Source organism: Eubalaena glacialis, chromosome 14 (genome assembly GCF_028564815.1).
Source record: "Eubalaena glacialis isolate mEubGla1 chromosome 14, mEubGla1.1.hap2.+ XY, whole genome shotgun sequence".
In the NCBI taxonomy this organism is placed as follows: Eukaryota; Metazoa; Chordata; class Mammalia; order Artiodactyla; family Balaenidae; genus Eubalaena; species Eubalaena glacialis.
The window spans coordinates 86,773,645-86,794,043 of NC_083729.1; the positions used below are offsets into that span (position 1 = coordinate 86,773,645).

The 20,399-nt window shown below is 42.0% G+C and overlaps 1 protein-coding gene across 5 annotated transcripts in view; it reads right to left on the reverse strand.

Moving 5' to 3' along the window:
• REV1 (REV1 DNA directed polymerase) overlaps positions 1-18,893 on the reverse strand; it is an 82,020-nt gene extending 63,127 nt beyond the window's left edge. For all 5 annotated transcript variants that reach the window (XM_061168539.1, XM_061168536.1, XM_061168535.1 and 2 more), the window contains exon 1: positions 18,702-18,893. In XM_061168539.1, the coding sequence (XP_061024522.1) occupies positions 18,702-18,726 (25 nt within the window). In that variant the 5' untranslated portion in view covers positions 18,727-18,893. The remainder of the gene's footprint in view (positions 1-18,701) is intronic.
• Between the last annotated feature and the right edge of the window lie 1,506 nt (positions 18,894-20,399).

Below are 20,399 nucleotides of genomic sequence, written 5' to 3' on the forward strand. Positions count from 1 at the left end.
GCCTATGACAATGGATTAGGGGTAAAAAACCTAACTGTAAAACTGGTCTTTGCTGAATATTAGGAATAGCAATTAATCAGCCCTGTCATTGTTGGATGACATCAGTTGTGTAACTTTCTTCTGTCCAACAGCAGATGCTAGATAGTTCAGTTAGGGTTAGGGTTACAACCCTAACCCTACACAATGTTCCGAATTACAATGTATCCTCTTGACTAACCCTGCTCACAAAGAAGAGAATGCCCTTTAACAACAAGCCATCCAATTATCAAGTCAGACTTGCAAATAAAAATTGCCTTCTAGTTTTCAGATGAAACTCTTGCAGACTGGGTTCCCAGTCTAGTTCCACAGTGCATGATGGCCTTGAGGAAAGTGATAAACATTTCAGAGACTGTAATTCACAACCTAAAATAACCTACTAACCTCATCTTATCCAAACATTAATGTAGAAGCCAACTTCTGGGTTTTAAAAAATTAGTTTAAAAAAATGGATAAAGAATGAACTCATGTATGCAAAAGTACTCTGATTCCTAGCATTTAGGGTAGTCCCTGAATAAACATTAGCTACTATTATACAAATCTACCCTGCTAGGCCACAGAGTGAAAATCAAATGAGACCACCTATGTGGAAACCCTTTGAAGACTATAAAATACAAACCTTGTTATTTTAAATAAGCTATCTGTGGTCTACAACACAAAAGATTCAGTGACTCAAGACCTGGGCTCTAATGCCAGCCCAACCGCGCTGCCTGGCTACATGACCTGGGATGAGTCCAACAGCACCGTGGACTCCTCAGCTATAAAACAAAGTCTGGTTAGTGCTCCTCGGAATCCCACGGGGCCGTGAACTGTAGTCAGGGTGGATGTGCGGGAGGAAACAAGAGTTGGGGGTAAAAACAGCAAGCAGGGACGGTTCCACTCCCTAAACCCACTGCAACTTTAGCAACCCTGCTTTTATAAGTTTCAGATTACTTGGGGTCTGATTAAGATAGTCTTAAAAGAAAGAGCTCAAATTGAAAAAGACTGAGGGACTTCCCGGGCGGTCCAGTGGTTAAGAATCGTCTTGCAATGCAGGGGACGCCGGTTCGATACCTGGTCAGGGAACTAAGATCCCACATGCCGTGGGGCAACTAGAGAGCCCGTGCAACACAACTACAGAGCCCACGCACTCTGGAGCCCGTGCACGGCAACAAAGAGCCCGCGTGCTGCAACTAAAGATACTGTGTACTGCAACTAAGACCCGATGCAGCCATAAATTAATTAATTAAAAAAAAAAGAAAAGATTGAAACCAAAACTAATGAACTAAAAACTAAGTCTAAAGACTTCGGCTCTGTTCTGTGTTCCTATATGTGACTCTACAAAATGGGCTGGATGTGTCCCAGCCCTTGAAAGGTTCTAAGCTAAACGCACCTATTAGGCCTCAAGTAATGAAATTAGAAAGACACCACATGAGAGGCATCAGTGCAGTCCCACCCCGCCCCCCCATGTCTACACAGAACAGCAGCTGCCAGAGGAGGCAAGTGCAAGGCAAACAGGAGAGCACCTCTGTGAGCCCAGGGGCCCTGGGTGCCCACAATGCAAAAGATTTCCTGACTCTCTCACGCTCTCCACAGGCATGTTCAAAACGCTATGAAGAGTGTCAGGAAGATCCTGCTTACTAAAAACTATATGGAAATTATTGATGCACACTTTCCCCCAACTCAATTTCATATTTGCTGGCACGCACTGTCACCAGTTCACTCTGGACTTCCAATGTGCATCCTAAGAGGCTAGTCAAATCCCACTAAAAAGAACTTCATTGTGTCTTCTGTACTATGATTACTGGTGGATTTTAATATCTCCCCACAGAATGATACTAATCACCAAGAGAAATCATTTTCATGCAAAAGTGCTATTTATCTATTTGTTATAGAATTATTAACATTGTAAGGTTCTAAACAGTTCACCACACACCAGAAAAACTCCCACTACATACCCAAAAATGCCCAAATACATATTCGTCAATGTTAATCTGTTGCTTTCATATTCATAACTCTCAAGTATACTGACTATTAATTAAGTAATGAAACTGAGTGGCTTTTATTCAGTTTCATTAATCTAGCCGTATGTACATGTATGGGTTTCTCTTATCTTCATTTAACAGTTTCTTAAGAAATAGTTGCTGACTGTTGGTGGGAATGTAAATTGATACAGCCACTACGGAGAACAGTATGGAGGTTCCTTAAAAAACTGAAAATAGAACTACCATATGACCCAGCAATCGCACTCCTGGGCATATACCCTGAGAAAACCATAATTCAAAAAGAGACATGTACCCCAATGTTCATTGCAGCTCTATTTACAATAGCCAGGACACGGAAGCAACCTAAGTGTCCATCAACAGATGAATGGATAAAGAAGATGCAGCACATATATACAATGGAATATTACTCAGCCATAAAAAGAAACGAAATTGAGTTATTTGTAGTGAGGTGGGTGGACCTAGAGTCTGTCATACAGAGTGAAATAAGTCAGAAAGAGAAAAACAAATACCGTATGCTAACACCTATATATGGAATCTAAAAAAAAAAAAAAAAAAAAGGTTCTGAAGAACCTAGAGGCAGGACAGGAATAAAGACGCAGATGTAGAGAATGGACTTGGGGTGGGAGGGAGACGCAAGAGGGAGGAGATATGGGGATGTATGTATATGTATAGCTGATTCACTTTGTTATACAGCAGAAACTGACACACCGTTGTAAAGCAATTATACTCCAATAAAGATGTTAAAAAATAAATAAATAAATAAATAAATGGGCCACACTCTTCAAAATGTTAAAAAAAATAAAAGTAAACAAGAAAAAAAATTTATGAGGAAAAAGAAATAGTTGCTGAATGAACTGGAATACAGAAATGAATACACACTGGAAGAATGAATGTGCATATCATGGTAGCATACTCATCCACGAATGCGACACAAATGCAGAGAAATCAGCACACAGCCATGCAGACCATCACCAGGCAAGGCCACAATAAAGCAAGTTTACTTGCAGCTCCCACCACATCGCTGCTCAACACCTCTTTTTTCCTTCTTCAGAGCCTCCTTCTCTACCTTAGTTAGCTGTCAATTCTCTGCTGACAATTAAGAAACTGCTTAATAACTGGCTTAAGGTATGACCCATCCCAGGGACCTGTGTATTTAAAAGGACTTCTCTAGGACCATTCAATGGGGGAAAGCACCGTCTTTTTGACAAATGAAGTTGGGAAAACTGGATATCCACAGGCAAAAGAATAAAGTTGGACCCTTATCGTACACCATATACAAAAATTAACTGAAAATGGATCAAAGACCTAAATGTAAGATCTAAAACTATGAAGCTCTTAGAAGAAAACATAGGAGAAAGCTTCATGACATTGGATTTGGCAATGATTTCTTGGATGACACCAAAGCACAGGCAACAATAGAAAAAAATAAATTGGACTATACCAAAATTTTAAAATGTGCATCAAAAAGGCACAATCAACTGAGCAAAAGGCAACTCACAGAATGAGAGAAATTATTTTAAAACATCTACCTGAAAAGGGACTAATATCCAGAATATATAAAGAAGTGCTACAACTTAATAAAAAACAAATATACTGATTAAAAAATGGACAAAAAAATTAAATAGACACCTCTTTAAAGAAAATATACAAATGGCCATTAAGCATATGAAAAGGATGCTTAACATCACTAACCATTAGAGAAATGCAAATTGAAACCACAGTGAGATACCATCTCATACCCATTAGGATGGCTACAATCAAAAAAAAAACAAAAAACAGAAAATAAGTGTTAACATGCATGTGAAAAAACTGGAACTCTTGTGCACTGTTGGTGGGAATGTAAAATGGTGTAGCCATTATGGAAAATGCTATGGTGGTTCCTCAAAAAATTAGAAATAGCACTGCCATATGACCCAGCAATTCCACTTCTGGGTACATACCCAAAACGCTTGAAAGCAAGGACTCAAGATATTTGTACACCCATGTTCACAGCAGCATTATTCTCAAATGCCAAAAGACAGAAGTAACCCAAGTGTCCACTGATAGATGAATGGATAGACAAAGTGTGGTATATACATAAAGTGGAACATTATTCAACCTTAAAAAGGAAGGTAGTATTAAAAAAATAAATAAAATAAAATTCAAAAATTCAAAAAAAAAAAAAAGGAAGGTAATTCCAACAAATGCTGCAACATGGATGGACCTTGAGGGCATTATGCTAAGTGAAATAAGCCAGTCACAAAAAGACAAATGCCATATTATTCCACCTATATAAGGTATCTAGAGTGGTCAGATTCATAGAGACAGAAAGCAGAATGGTGGCTGCCAGGGGCTGGGAGGACAGGGAGCTACTGTTTAACGGGTACAGTTTCAGTTATGCAAGGTGAAAAGCATTCTGGGAAGACAGATGGTGGGGATGGTTACACAACAATGTGAACGTACTTAATGCCACTGAGTGGCACACTTAAAAATGGTTAAGATGGTAAATTGTATGTTATATGTATTTTACCACAATTAAAACTTTTTAAAATATATTTTTAAAAATAAGCAAAGAAAGTTTAAAAAAAGGACTCTGACACTGGCAACTGGGTTCACAGGGACTGGCTAGCTGCAGGGAAGGGGGTAACCGGGATGTCCACTTAGGATACAAAGCTCAGAAGGAGGCTGTTCTTCTCCAGGACACTTGTATAGCACATCTCGGATTTTTTCCTGGGGAGGGCAGTGGGAGGCCATGCGCAAAACTAATTTACTAGGGCCAAGTGTCGTCCTCACGAGTGACTGACAAAGTAAACAAAGTGCTAGGACACAGTCACTGACAAAGTTTAACAAAGCTGCTCCACTGGGCTCTCATCTGTCCTTAAATGCTAAAGGCTTCAACACCAGATAAACAGCTGTTTTGAGGTTTTGTTTTGGTTCAACCTTAGAGACCATCATTGTCTAAGGCTATAGTTCTCAGACCACTGAAGTTATTAGAGCACAATAGAGATTCTTGAATTTCAAAACCCAGGGAAGCAGAACCTTCTTCTAGACCCACCCACATACTAGTCAGGTTTTGACTTTGAAGAGACTTTCACCAAGGTATTAAAAACAACAGTCAAACACCTGTGTGAAGGGCATTATTACGCCTTTGTAACAATCTTTTGTCTTCACCATATACTGGCTTTTAGGAATTCTAAACCGATCTGACAGTTTATATCGTAATACAGCATGTATTTCATATATCTAAAATACCTTTGAAAAACATACAAAAATAAAACGTCGAGATATTTAGACCAAATAGTATTCCTAGTCTAATAGAACCCTTAAAAAAATTTTTTTTAACCTGGTCTCTTCACCTTCAGTATACTGAAGCATTTTCCTACTATCAATTTTTTTATGCACAGTTAAACAATTCCTGTACGATATAATACCATTTTGATCAACACCAAACAAACACAGACTTCAAAGAACTTTAACCCACCAAATAAAAGGGGCTACAATATACACAGCACTCTCTAAACAACAAATTATATGTGTGGGTACATAAGCCTTTTCTAGAACTGAGTCTGATCTATCTTTTCTTGAGGCATTCTCTATTACCCTCCAAATTTATAATTTGTGTTTATACACTGCTTTGTCGTGTTTTCAGTATTCAGTCTTGCTAAGTGTTCCTTTTCAAAAATAGTTTTTCCTTCTCGATTTATAAAAGCACTATATGTTTACTGCAGAAAACTGAGAAAATACAGGAAACAGAAAAGGGAAGGGAAAATTACCATATTCCCACCTTCTTTTAAAAAATTCACCTGTTGACTGACACTTTACATTTCCTTTTTTTCAGTACTCCTTAAATTTTTAACATTTAAATTTTAAAAATTTCAACACACCACTATAGCTTACATTTCCATAGTGCTTTTATTTTTCCAAGGGGTCCTTACATATCCTATTTATCTTGACAACACACCCATGGAGTAGGCAGGCCAAATACTAGCTATTTTGCACACAGGCGCCTTCTAGGGTAGAAGGGCTAAGATAAAATATCTGATAAGGCTGCACGGCCGGTTTGTGGTACAAAATCACACTCATCTTGTACAAACCTATGTCTCCAAATCTTCAGTGGAGGAACGAACAATGCTATCAGTATAATAAACTTCTGAAAAGAACACTCCTACTGAATTGAACTAGCCTAATACAATTCAACAAAACAGATGCTTCGACCCTAGCACCTGTCTGGGTCAGAAACAGTAGCTGCCATACATGTGACAGAAGGACTAAGGAGGAAAACAGGTCCAACAAACAGCTTGCATCTAGACCCCAACTGTACATGTCCATATTCATGAGAAGTAGAGACCCAGAGACACTACCAGCTTTAACTGACCTTTTAAGCAGTCAGACCTTAGTTCTTTCATTTGTGGACAGAGGTGGACCTGACAAACTCTAGTCTCCTGCAGTTTTTTAAATGTATGATTCTATATATCTATCCATTTTTTTAAAAAGGCTTTTAAGATAAAAGTACACGTATTATGCTACTCTGTCAAAAAAATCAAAGGCTATGCACAGACGTGGCTATACAGTAAAGAATTAACCCTGCTCAAAGAGGGGTCTGGCCTTTGCTCTTGGAATGCCCTGCCCGACAAATGTCTGTTTATCTAGGGGCTAAGAGTCACTCCAGATAGTCTAACAACGTGATTTGTGATTTACGGTGGAGGCTTCAGACCATGCACTACCAACCTTCTGAGGGGCTGGAGACGGAAGGTCAACCTCATCTATTTGACCAAATTCCAATAAAAACCCTGGACACTAAGGCTTAGGTGAGCTCCCCTGGTTGGCAATACTTCATGGGCATTGTCAGTCGTCATTAACAGAAGTCACCTCCATCCCAGATTCCGGTGGTGAGGACAACTCAAAGTTCCACACGTGGACCTCTCCTGTGTGCCCCATGCCTTTGGCTGCTTTTAACCTGTAACCTTTCACTGTAATAAATCATAACCACGAGCACAACAGCTTTCAAGAGTTCTGAGTCCTTCTAGTGAATTACTGAACGTGAGTGTGGTCTTGGGGATCCCCAAACTCTGGAGTGGCAGAATGACAACTGTCCCCCAGTGTTCAGTCTCCCTTTCTTTTAGTAAAAGAACACCTCTCCCACCCCCTCTTAGTGGGGAACAGGGTTGCCAAGAGGTTACATTTCCTCAGCTCCTTTAAATCAGGAGTGGCCACGTGATTAAGTTCTGGCCAATGAGATGCGAGCAGAGTAACGTATACAAAAATCTGTGCCATCTATCCTTAAAGGAAGTTGTTTACTTTTTTTGGAATGCAGCTGTGAGGTAACTTGGCTTCAACCAAGAGAATAAGGACAATACCCTAGCAGATGGCTAAGCAAACAGAAGGAACCTGGGCCCCCGAATGACCTAAAACAAGCAGTAGTTCATCAGCTGTGAACCGCCACCCCCATCACAGGGGAGAGAACTACTTCATCACTCTCTGCATCACTGCGCTCTCAAGTCTCTGTCACAGCCTTGCACCCTGGTACCTGGTTAGCCTGCACCCTAATGAACGTAAGTGCATTTCATTGTTTTCATATTATGACTTAAGAGTCAGTTATTTCAATAAACGACGCAGAAATAAAAGGAGAGACAAGCAATAAGATACTTAAGAAAAATGTCTGGATACACAGGCATCCCCCACTTTTCAAAAGCTTACTTCGCACCACTTCGCTCTTACGAAAGACCTACATTAGAACCTGTTTCCGCTAACCAAAAGAAACCCCAAGAAGATTTTCACTTTTACAAAACAAAAAGGGCAAAGCAAAAACAGCATTCAGCCTGTCTTACAGCAGCCTGCTGCAGAGGGAGCGTGCACCCCGAGCACCTTGGTACCGCCCAATCCTTGCCCGGGAACCTTGCTCAGCATCTCAGCATCAAGCCCCCATGGTTTTGGACTGTGTCACTGTCTGTGAGCATCTGTGCTTTATCTTGGTTTATTCTGTGCATCCGTTAGCTAGATGAGTCCTGCGGTAATGGTTTCTTTGCTTTTGGCCATTTCGGCTTAAGAAAGGTTTCACAGGAACACTCTACTTTCAGGTAGCAGGGGAAACCTGTATTAAAACTGAAAATGCATAACAAACATCTGTAATGTCCCAGTTTGAGGCTGATCTTATTAAAAGCAAATGTTCTATCCCAAACAATTTAATATAACAAATTTCTCTCTTATCCTCTTGGTTATTCATAACAATGAAAATACACACCCCTCCCCCGCTGCAAATGACTGATCTAACAAAATCAGTCATTTGAAAACAAGCGGAAGGAGGCGTTCTAAAAGAATCACTAATAATTTTCTTCCCTGTAATTATAGATTTCCATAGATGGGAAAGAAAATGAAGACACCGTTTTAATAAAGTACAAAGAACCTCCTTCTCTGGCTTTCCAGGGTGCGGCAGGATGAACTGGCTTCCCAACACCTTCCCTCACCTTCATGAACTCCTATTGCTCATCAAGTATCTCCACCAGGATGTCCCACATGCATCTCAAAGTCAGCATGTCCAAAAGTAGGGATCAGGCTACAGAGGAAAAGAAGAGAATATTCTGGAGATGATATGATAAAAAAAGAGTCTACAAGAAGGAGTAAAAAGCCAGTGATCTTCACTAAGGAGAGGCAGCACAGTCTCATAGGAAAGCCAAAGGGTTATTTGTAGAATAGTTCAAGGTTGTAATAAATCAAAGACTCCAAAGGCCACAGCAGAAGTAAACAGGGACAGAACTCAGCTGGAGAATAAAGGAGGTAACATCAAAGAAGAGGGGGCTGTATCCTGAGCAGCGGTTCTCATTCTTGAGCCTTCACCAGTACCACTTAGAGGGCTTGTTAAACTCATTACTGACCAGGGGATTTTTGCAGAATCTAATGCCCATGGCCGGCCGTTTTTATTTTGGCTGGCCAAAAATTAATTCTGTTATTTCACTAACACTTTGTGGGTTATTACATTCAGTAGTTACACCCGACACATCTGTAAAGTCTTCTAATTTCTGTGAAATGTTGTCTTCAATCCACTCTTCTGTGGAAGAAAAGGAGCATTCTCCAGCATCGTGAGCTTCATTTTCACTTTCCGTATCAGAATCAATCACTAAGGTTTTTTGTCTTTTTGTTGCTCTAATATTCACATCGTCTGAATCAGAACTATATTCTGAAGAACTATCATCTTCTGAGACATTAGTATATACGTTGCTCGGACAATCAGAGAATGTATCTGCATAAAATTCACTGAAAAATTCTTCTTCACTCAAAATTTTGCAATACGTCATTTTTGAAAATTTTACACTTATAATATACACAAGGTTGGAACAAAAACCTAAAGGAGCAAAATGTGAATGATAATGACAGTCATAAGTTGTATAATGAACCCTTGATCAATTTTAAGCTCCAACAACTTCGCATGGTGATGTTAATTGCATCACTCTCTAAAAATGTACTGATATGTCTCCGGTCAATAATGTGTTAAAACCGACTGCTGGGCCCCAACTCCAAGTTTCTCATTTTGTAGGTCAGGAGTGGGGCTGGGAATCTGTATTTCTAAAAAGTTCCCAGGTAATGCTGATGCTGCTGGTGTGAGGCACATACTTTGAGAATCACCAATTTTGCCTGTAGTGTACCTAGAGTGGTCACCGAGAACAGAGACCAGGACCGGAGAAGTTCAGAGGTAATGAGACAGAGTATATTATGTAGAAAGAATGCTGTTACAGTGTGCACTAGTAGAAAGAATTTCACAACAGGGGTAAAGGCAACTCCCCAGTTGGTCTGGGAGGGAGATCTCTCCTGTCCTTTGCCTCCCACTCCCTCTCCCCCCAAATCCCAGGTCTGATCTAACAGGTTACTCCATATTCACTGAGTATTTACTGTAGTTTGCAGTTTTCAAGATGAGTAAAGTGTAAACCACAATCCAAAGTTACCTGTTAGAGAAGAAAGATCTGCGTAGAACCACAATCAGGAGCCAACATTAGAGGCACTGACAAAACACAACAGACAACACAGAAGACAGCAGTAAAGCTCACCTTGGAGAAGAGATCCAAGAAGGCTTCACTGAAAAGGCGGACCTGAGCTGAGGGCAATGAGTAGGATCTGAACGGGCAGAGGGGAGTGAGGGGGTGAATTCAAGAAGAAGGAAATTCATGAGCAAAAACTATAAAAGAGAAAAAGATGTTTAAGGCAACATTCTGGGGCTGACACAGAGACAGTGATAGATGAACTAACAAGGTAGCTGAGGGAATGTAACAGAAGGCCCCGAATATCATACTAAGAAGTTTGAACCCTCCTTTGTGAAAGTCAGGAAAGGAAGTGTGAACCTGTGTATATAAATGATGGGGGATGGGATGGCTGCACACAGGTGGGAAAGGTTCTGGCTCCCGAGCCTCATCTACACCAAGATTTATTAACCTGTCTCGGCAGGAGTCCTCATCTCATGTATTCCATCCACACAATGCATTAGGTCTCCAAACTCACAAGGTAAACCGGCATACATGGTGGCATACAACTAAAAACAAATCCTTCTGAGTAACTGCAATTCAAAAAATATGGTCAAACTCACTCTTTTCTAGATCTGCTATCAGTTCCATCTGTCACGAATCTCTTTTCTCACAAATCCTTATGGTAAATGTAACTGCAAGTGAAAATAGAGTAGAATGTTGAAGAAACTGCCACTGCATTACCTTCTGGCCTCTCTTCCCTTGCTTCATGCCAAAAACCCCCTATCATATATTAAAAACAACAACAATAAAAAAAAACCCACTACTTTTTAGGATGATATGACATTTTAAAGAGATGCTACATTCTTCAACAGACACTTAGAAGTCATCCTTATTTAGCACTCTATGCCTGAATTAATAGACGCTATTTCTGAGAAACACTCAGTGAGTTCCAAGAGAATGTAATAACCTTTAAGTGACAATCAGAAGTAAGATTTTCTACTGGGCATAATCAATATGCAAAAAAACATTATTAAATTTGAACAGCTAGTAACTTCAACTCAAGATCTAAAATTCAAAGTGGCAACTAAGTTACTGTAACATTTTTACAGCTCTAACAACAAATACATTATCAATACCTCCACCTTCATTAAGTTTAGATTTCCTTTCAGTTAACAGTAGTAATAACCTAAGCCTAAAATTACAAGCTCAAAAAGAAACACCAAAATCAAACTTTTTGAGCCAAAATTATTGTGCTTTTAAAAAAATACCAAAAAGTATGTCGTTTATAACCCTACCTACAACACAATTTATGTAAATAAAATATTTCACTCAAATGAACATCAACCCACGTTTCAAATACTATTATACCGATTAAAAAAAACGCTATAATTTTCAACAGAAGGCAATCTTTCTACATACATAAATATATTCAAATGCAACCTGCTCTAATTTTTAGTATACTGGAGATCTCCAAGCTACTAATACAGAGGTGTGTTCTAGTTTGAACTGTAACAATTGTGCATCTGTTCTCACCTCTTCAGCTACTGTTCTCTAATGAACAGTGTGGCTGGCCTTTGTCCCTGGTTCCTGGGAGACTCTAAACCCTTGGAATTTCACAACTGATAGGAGTCTCCTTGTTATCCATGGTGGACCCCTAGGACACACCTTTTTATTAACAGGTGACTCCCAGTAGGCCCCTCATTTCAAGATGGGGCTAGCCATGCTGGAAAGGCCAACCAAGTGATTAGAGGGTTGGCTTTGAGCCACATGCTATCAGCCTGACCTGGAAAAGGAAGGGGTTTGGAGATGAAATTCGACCTTGTGGCCCATGACTCAATCAATCGTGCCAATGTAATAAAAACCCTGGACCCTGAGGCTTGGGTGAACTTCCCTGGTTGGTAATCATAAACTGATGCAGGAGGATGATGTGTCCTGAGCACATGGAAGTATCATGTTTGGGACCCTCCCAGACCTCTCTTTGCATATCTCTTCCTTTGGCAGGTTCTGGTTTGTATCCCTTATAATAAAACGATAATTCTAAGTACAGGCCATTCCTGAGTTCTGTGAGTCATTCTAACGAATTATCAAATCTGAGGGGGCTGTGGGAACTCCCAATTATGTAGCCAGTTGGTGAGAAGTGCAGGTGGCCTGGAAGCCCTGGAGCCTGCAGCTGGCACCTGAAGTAAGGGGAGTCTGGTGGACTGTGCCCTTAACCTGTGATGTCTGTCCTAACACTGGGTGGTTAATGCCAGAATCACACTGTGCCTATAAAATAGGAGATACTGCCCTACCTCTCCTCTCAGGACTCTATGGCAGCTGAATGAGAAAAAATCAAGCGAAAGCACTTTTTAAGGCATAAAGCATTAGAAAAAGTAAGGGACTTTTTTGGTTATGCTCTCAAAAACGTTAAAGAAGAAATTGTTAAAATATTTTTTAAACTCAGGATCGTCCAGCTTAAATTTTTAAAAAGGCTTAAAATAGGGACTTTCCTGGTGGCGCAGTTGTTAAGAATCTGCCAATTCAGGGGACACGGGTTTGATCCCTGGTCTCAGAAGATCCCACATGCCTTGGAGTAGTTAAGCCCGCGAGCCACAACTACTGAGCCCATGTGCCACAACTACTGAAGCCCGCACGCCTAGAGCCCGTGCTCCACAACGAGAAGCCACTGCAACGAGAAGCCCAGGCACCGCAACAAAGAGTAGCCCCGCTCGCCACAACTAGAGAAGACTGCGTGCAGTAATGAAGACCCAACGCAGCCAAAATAAACAAATAAAAAAATTTATATAAAAAAGGCTTAAAATAGCCAGTAAGTCAACTAGAAATACAGATTATAAGATAAAATAGAGAAATTTGATGAAAAGCATTTAAGAGTAAGGAATCTAAATCATAATTTCAATTACATAACTAAGAGTAGTGCCTAAATGATAAAAACATATTAGCAATCTCAAGTGTAGAAATGATGGAGTTTAGAAAATGTAAAATTCAGCTACTATTTTCTGACTAAACTTCCCAAGAGCTCATTTTAGTCTTGGTTCTGATCAGGCATGATTGAAAGCAATAGACAACATTTTGGTTACTCAGATACTGGGCTCAAGTAAAAACTGTTCACATCACAACCAACTTTTTTGCCCATCCCTAACTAATCTTTTAATTTAAGGATAAAGCCACAAGATCTGATCTTTAAAGATCAGGTCTTTAAAAAGCTTGTCAAACCATCTTATGTGCATAAGACAGTTACCTGCCTCCATGAATGAGAAAGCGTAATTTCTAACTACATTATAGAATCATTTCTATTACTTTAAAGCCAATGATTTAAAAAAAAAAAAACCTCATGACTTTAAATCACAAGTTTACATGAATATATTGCTCAATTCTCTAAGCTCTTGAACATCAGATACTAAGCATACACTGGTCTTACCCTGCAGGATGAAGGGGGCAGTTTAGTGTAGCAGAGAAAAAAATGGCTTTAAAGTATTAAAACAAACAAACCCACCCCACAAAACCCTAGATTCTGGTCCTGTTTCTCCTCGATCATCAGATGATTCTCTGGGTCTCATTTTTCCTCCAGGAAAATACAGGGGCATGGCCTACAGAATCTATAGGGTTCATCCTAGCACTGGCATTCTGAATCTACTTAAGTGTTGAGAAGTCAACAACTCATAATTTAGATATTCTTCAAAATTTTAAAGTGTCACAAGTAGATGTCAAAAATCATTAAAACTTACCATTGTGTAAAAAAGCTCCACACCAATGAGTCCTTCCTTACTTACTAAAAACAAAAATAATAAAGATTCGCTCCATGATCGGCAGAAACACATGTATTTACTTGCTACCTGAAATTTCTTTTAGCCTTAAGCAAATTTAAAGACATTCATGTTTTCCTAAATCTGAGGCATCACATCTATTATATGCAAAACCTTTTCAAACTAATTACAAAGCTGACCTACCACGACACACGTGATGCTGACTTATTTTTTAATGATTTAATAAGGAAAAGATGATTTTGCATATCATCAACCTATTAAAATGTTTCACACTCATAAAAACTACAGACATTTAAGTATAGTAGAGATGGTCCCTAACTTATGATGCTTCGATTTACAATTTTTCGGCTTTATAGTGGTGCGAAAGTGATACACGTTCAACAGAAACCACGCTTTGACTTTTGATCTGTTCTGGAGCCAGAGATATCGGTACAGTACTCTCTTGTGATGCTGGGCAGGGGCAGCGCCACAGCTCCCAGTCAGCCACGCGATCCGGAGGAGGAACCACTGATACACTTACAACCATTCTGTTTTCACTTTCAGTAGAGTATTAAATAAGTTACACGAGATGTTCAACACTTTATTATAAAATAGGCTTTGTCTTACTTGATTTTGCCCAACTATAGGCTAATGTAAGTGCTCTGAGCACGTTTAAGGTAGGCTAGTCTAACCTATCATGTCCAGTAGGTTAGGTGTATTAAATGCATTTTTACTTACAACATTTTTAACTCACGATGGGTTTACGGGAAAGTAATCCCATTGTAAGTTGTGGAAGATCTGTAGTAGTTAGAGCCAAAAAAACAAAAAAAACAAGAAAGAAAAAGAAAAGAAAAAAACAGCCATAAAACGATAAAACTGCCAGTAGTCAAGAAGAACAACACATACAAATAACCTGATGAAACACAACACAAGTTTCCAAACAGAAACCTTGTTTCTACCTGCCTCATAGCAAAGTGGTTGTGGCCTTGGGTTATGGAATCAGGTGGAAGCAGACTGAAATCCTGGCTTCCTTCTCACCTGTGTGACCTGCCCAAGTAGCATCATCTCTCTAAATCTGTTTCTTTAAAACTGTGTCCACCTGACCCGGTGGTTGTGAAGATTAAATGAGACCCTGCACTAAGCAAAGAGCCTGACACACAGTAAATATTAATGATTTAGCAATTATTATTAAACTTTGTAACAAATGTTACACAGAGCAGTATTTTGATTTTTTTTTTTTTAAGTTTAAGGCCCAAAGTTTAGGATCCTACTGACTAAAGTTCAGACTGAGAAATGAAATAAAACAATGTTCCTACAAAGAGGCATTTTACTAAGGACAAGTGGACTAAGTAAAAATAACTGGTATTACGCAAGGGCAATCACCACAAGCAGCTTAGTTTCTATGAATACAGTTTGGGGGTGGGGAACCCATAATGAAAGAAGGCAGAAATTGAACACACTAAAGATGGTAAAACATCTTTCCTTTCCCAACTACTACAGGACTCATACTTCAACTGTATCTCAAGGATTTTCCTGTCTTCAGCCTCCAGCAAGTCCTTTCATCACCACAATTACATCTCTAGCTGAACTTCAAAGGGAAATATATAAAAGCCACTCCAGTGGGCGGCTGTTGAGATAATCACTCTTAGCATCTTCCACAGATCTAAGAATAAAAAAGCTGACTTACACATTAAGACCGAATACCAGTCACCATTCTTAGCAGTTTATTTTTTAATCCGTTCCAGACATCCACAAAATGTATTTATTTTAAAAAGGAGTTCCATAAATATAACTTTGGTAGCCAGAAAAATTCAGTAAAAGTAATAAAGATAAAATTCAATGCTTGCATTTTTAATCTCACACAAAAACACAAAGTCCTAAGTGAATACTCCAAGCTAATTTCAAGTACTGGTTTTCAAAACTGTGAAATAACCCTGTTCTAAGAACTTTATATACATTAACTCAATTATTTCTTACCATAATCGTATAAAGTAGGTATTATTGTCCCATCTTATAGATGAGCAAACTAAGGCACCAAAAGATATTAACTAGCCCAAGGCCACACAATCAGTAAATGGTAGGAGCCAGGATTCTGACCCTGGCTGTCTGACTCCAGAACTAATGTTTAAATCAACTATACCATTCGTTCACATAATTCACTTAACAAGTTTTATTGAGAGCCTACTATGTGCCAAGCACCCTTCTAAGCACCAGAGACAGAGCCATGAACAAGTCAGACAAGGTCTCTGCCCTCCAGTGCGGGAGAGGCTTTGGAACAAACAAGTCTTACGGGAGAAATGGGTAAGTAAGTGAGAGTGTAGCTCTGCCTCGTAATAAATGCTATGAAGAGAAATAAAGCAAAATGAATCAAAAGTGACAGAGAGAGGGGCTGGCTTCTATTGTAGGGATCAGAGAAGAGATCACTCTGACGTGATGACATCTGAGCAAGATAACCACCAGGAGGAAGGGGTGGCCCAACTAAAAGAACAGCAAGCGTAACACCCCTGAGAGAAGAACAGTGTGGTTTGTTCGAGAAACGGCAAAAAGTTCTGATTCAATTCTAAGGCTAACAGGAAGCTTTTGGAGGGTTTTCACCAAGAGAGTGACATTATGATTTATGTCTTTAAAAAGATCACTCTGATTGTTACGTGGGGATCAGTCGGGAAGGGAGCGACAGAAATAGGGACACCGGGGAAGGCACTGCTGCAACAGTCTAAGGGAGACATGTTTGAACTCGGACTAGGATTCACGTACTGTTTATAAGTAGATGAGATACTAAAAGGACAGCATGCAACCTAATTGCCCCCGAAAAAGACTTTTTTAATATTCCTCCTTCCTCATCTCCCATAGATTCTTTTTAATACATGTTAATGCTTTAGTGGGAGCTGTTATAGGAGGAAAGTAAGATTAAAAGGTATTTCCTTCATTTATAAATGTTCTATTTAATATACTCCAGGATTTATTATAATACATCACATACACTCATACATTCTTTGAGAAGCAGAAAGAGCTTTACTGCTCTTTAGTTTAGGGCTTGTTCATTTATTTGGAGACAAGAAGAGGTACCTATCAGCTCTTGTGATTAGCTTTCTTCTCATGCTTTGTCTCAGCACATCCCAGCTCATTCTGGACTGTGAACTGCAATAAAAAGGTATACCAAAGGGAATTTGTATTTACGGAGCACCACTGCGTACCAGGGACTCGCTAGATGCCTTACATTTAAGAGCTCATTTAATCCTCAGTTACCCAAGGTAGGAAATATCTTCGTTATACAAATGAGAAAAAAATCAGAGATATTAGTAACTTAAATTGTCCAAGGACACACAATTAATAATGGGTAGAGCTAGAATTTTAATCTACATCTAACTCTGAAGTTCTTATCTTTCTACTACAGCAGCTATCAAAGAAAGGACTATAAAATATACATTACACGTAGTCTCTCTTATTAGTGACTAGCTTGTTGCTGGTGGGGACGGGTTTCTTTCTCTTACACAGAACCTGAGTTTTGCAGTTGGGGTTGGAGAAAATGGAGTGATCTTACATATTCAAACACATTATTTTGAAAACGTATTTACTACTTGAGGTTTCAAAGAAATCAATCCTAAAAGAGTGATTCCTGCCTTTAAAAAGAAAAAGGAAAACTTAAATACGTATTGTTTACCATGAAACAGGAGTAATGTTCTATGACAAGTTTGGTACAGATTCTGCCCACAAAAGACCTGGAGATAGAGAAAAAGAGGATACGGATAAAAAGATAATCATCATAACACATGAGAAGTGGCAAATCAACAGCCTAAGAATTGAATGGAAATCCTTCTAGACCAGGGAAGGATCACTGGAGAAAGAGGGACGCTAGGTGCGCTTCCAAGAGTCTAGGAAGTTCAGGGAGGGAACTACACGCCCGCAGCATCTGCTCCGGCTAAGACAAGGCTACGTGGGAAAGCTGAGATGGAAGTGTGGAAAGCAGGTAAACGGTACCCCACAGGACGGGTTACCGCGAAGTCCACAGGAAGAACCAAGGTTATCCTATGTCCTACCCTAAAGAGGAAATGGCTAATTCTGGAAGACGATAGTGGAGAGGCCGGGGAGACAGACAGAATTAAGAATCGTTACATCAAGTCCTTACCAGTTAGTTACAAGCCCTTTGATGATATGTGCTAGTCTCGTTATTTTCACTTAAATGATACCATTTCTATGCTGGACGTGACCTGAAAAGATGTAGAAGATAGAAACAGCAGGCTTACACCACCTGCAATTTTTTTTTTTAAATCAGGGGGGTGGGGGGGGGTCAACTAATGAGTGATACACTAAGGTATTTCTTTACAAACTGGGTTTCGGTACAAAGAGCAGGGAAACATATAAGGAAATGCCCCTTTCCGTCTGCACAGGTGCTGAATCATTTTCACAAAGAGTGAAGTGGGAAAGGGGCACTTGCCAGGACAGTTGGGGAAAGGAGCTCTGCCTATCAAGGCAACAGATAAGTAACAAGGAAAAAATAAGTGAGTAAAAATTGCCTTCGGATAGTCCGACACCGATGCCGGGATCCTACGCGGGGCAAGGTGGGGGGGGATGCGGGGTCACGGGGAAGACGCCGCGGCGGGAGGACGGGAGGAGCATCCAGCGCGTGGCCCCGGCCGGCAGCCCGCGCGCACGAATGAATGGCGCGGTCCGAGCGAGGCCGGCGAGGCATCCGCCGGCGGGGCGCGGCGGGCAGGGCCGCGGGCGCGAGTTGTCGGCGCGGCGCCTCAGCGGGCGGCCGAGCGCGGGCGGCGGGCCGGCCGCGCCATGGCGGAGGGGGAAGGGAAGGTCACGCGTTACATAACCCGGCAGCGGCCGCACTCCGGGCGCCGCGGGCCGCCCAGGCCGCGAGACCAAGGGCCGCGGGGGCCGGGCCGGCGTGCCGCCCCCGCCCCGCCTCAGGCCGCCGGCGCTCGGGCCGCCGCCCGGCGACGCGAGGCCGGTCCCACCCCGCCCCCACCCCCGCCGCCGGCCCGGGGGTCGCTCACCTTCCGCGTTGCCCCAGACCACCATGCCCGGGCACGGCCGCCTCCTCCGGCCTCGCTGCCCCGGCGCCGCCGCCGCCGCCGCACGGTGCCCTCGCCTGGGGCGGGGAAGAGGGCCGGGGAAGGAGTCGCACCGCCGCGCCGCGGTCCACGCTCGCCCCACGCTCGCAGCGGCCGCCCTAAGCGCGCCCAGTAGCTGCTCTGTCCCTCCCCCTCCGACGGGCGCGCGCGCCGCGGCTCCGCCCCGCCCCTCCCCCTCTGGCGGCCGGCGCGCTCCCAGGCTCCTCCCCGCCCTTCCCCACCCGCGGCGGTCCCGGCCCCGGCTCGCACTACGCCCCGCGCTGCGCAAGCGCCCGCCTCGCGCCTAGCCTCGGGCGACCCCAAACCACGGGCGCGGCGCCCCTCCCAGGCCCGCCCGCGGGGGTCAGCGCCTCCGCGGCACGTGACCATCTCGCTCGCGGGGGCGGAGAGGAGCGCGGCGCTGGCCCGCCTTCCGCATCGCGCCGCCCGCCCTGCACCCCGAGACCTGCGCGCCTCCCGCGGGGGTTGATGCGCTGTCCTCGTCTCTGCGAGTCCCCGCCCCGCGCTGCACTCCCCAGTCCGGGAGGACACTAGTTCAGGGACTGACCATGCTTAGTAACCCTGGACGATCCGTAAAACACCCAGGTCCCCCGCCACGAGAGGTTGATTTACAGTGACATCTAGTGGAGGAAGGGACACACGTGAACTGACACTTTGCTGTGTCAGGGAGCGACCGGGAATCAAGGCCCACAGAGGTTAGTGGGAATGAACGCTGCGCCGCGGGGTTTAAGCGTTGCCAGCTCCCGCTGGGGCGCGAACACCATTCCCTGCGCGATGAGTCCCGCCCTGCATTGCACCTGGATATTCGTAAACCTGCGGCAGGTGTCCCATCCCACATGCAGCACTGGGATAACACGCGAAAGCAATTTGCTACTACTGTAAAAACAAACGAAAAACCATCATTATGTGTGCTTAAATGCAATTTTAATTGAGGGCCTTCTGGCTAAAGACAATTGTTCCGTAAGGACCATTTTCCCCCTCTTGGCAATGTCGGTTTGCCCGGAGATCCCACATCGCTATTATAATAGTCTTTATTGTTGTAATGCACAAACATGAAGCGAACCTCCCTGCAAAGGCTCGACACTTTTCCCCCTTTTTCCCTTACCTGAGAGACTTTAACAGTTTTCAAGTGCTTAGGAAACAATTAGTGCTCTTTTCAAAACTGATTTTGCAGAGCTGAGGCTTGTTTACTGGTAATTCAGAGAATATTCAAATGACTTTGTTTCTTTTTTCGAGCCCCTTCGTTTTTGCCACTTTAGAAACTTCTATAAATGCACTTCAACCTCAGTATTCTTGTCTCTAACCCTACAAAATCACGTTGCATGCTTTTCTGAAACGTCATAATTTAATACAAACGGCGTCATTTCAATAGGCTCACAAACAGTTGCCAGCTGCAACATCAGGGTATCATCTGCTGAGATGCCACAGAAAAACAGTGGCAGCCCCTTATTAATTATGTTTTTTTAATGCATCTCTCTAAATGTCAGTATTCCACTAACATGAAATGGCAAAACTCGATTTTCAAATTGAAGAACGATCTGTGGACTCTACTGGAAAAAATACCGTTGTATTTCAATTTTTTCGCACTCTCTCCTATTTGAGTCAAAGGTTCTTGTTGTT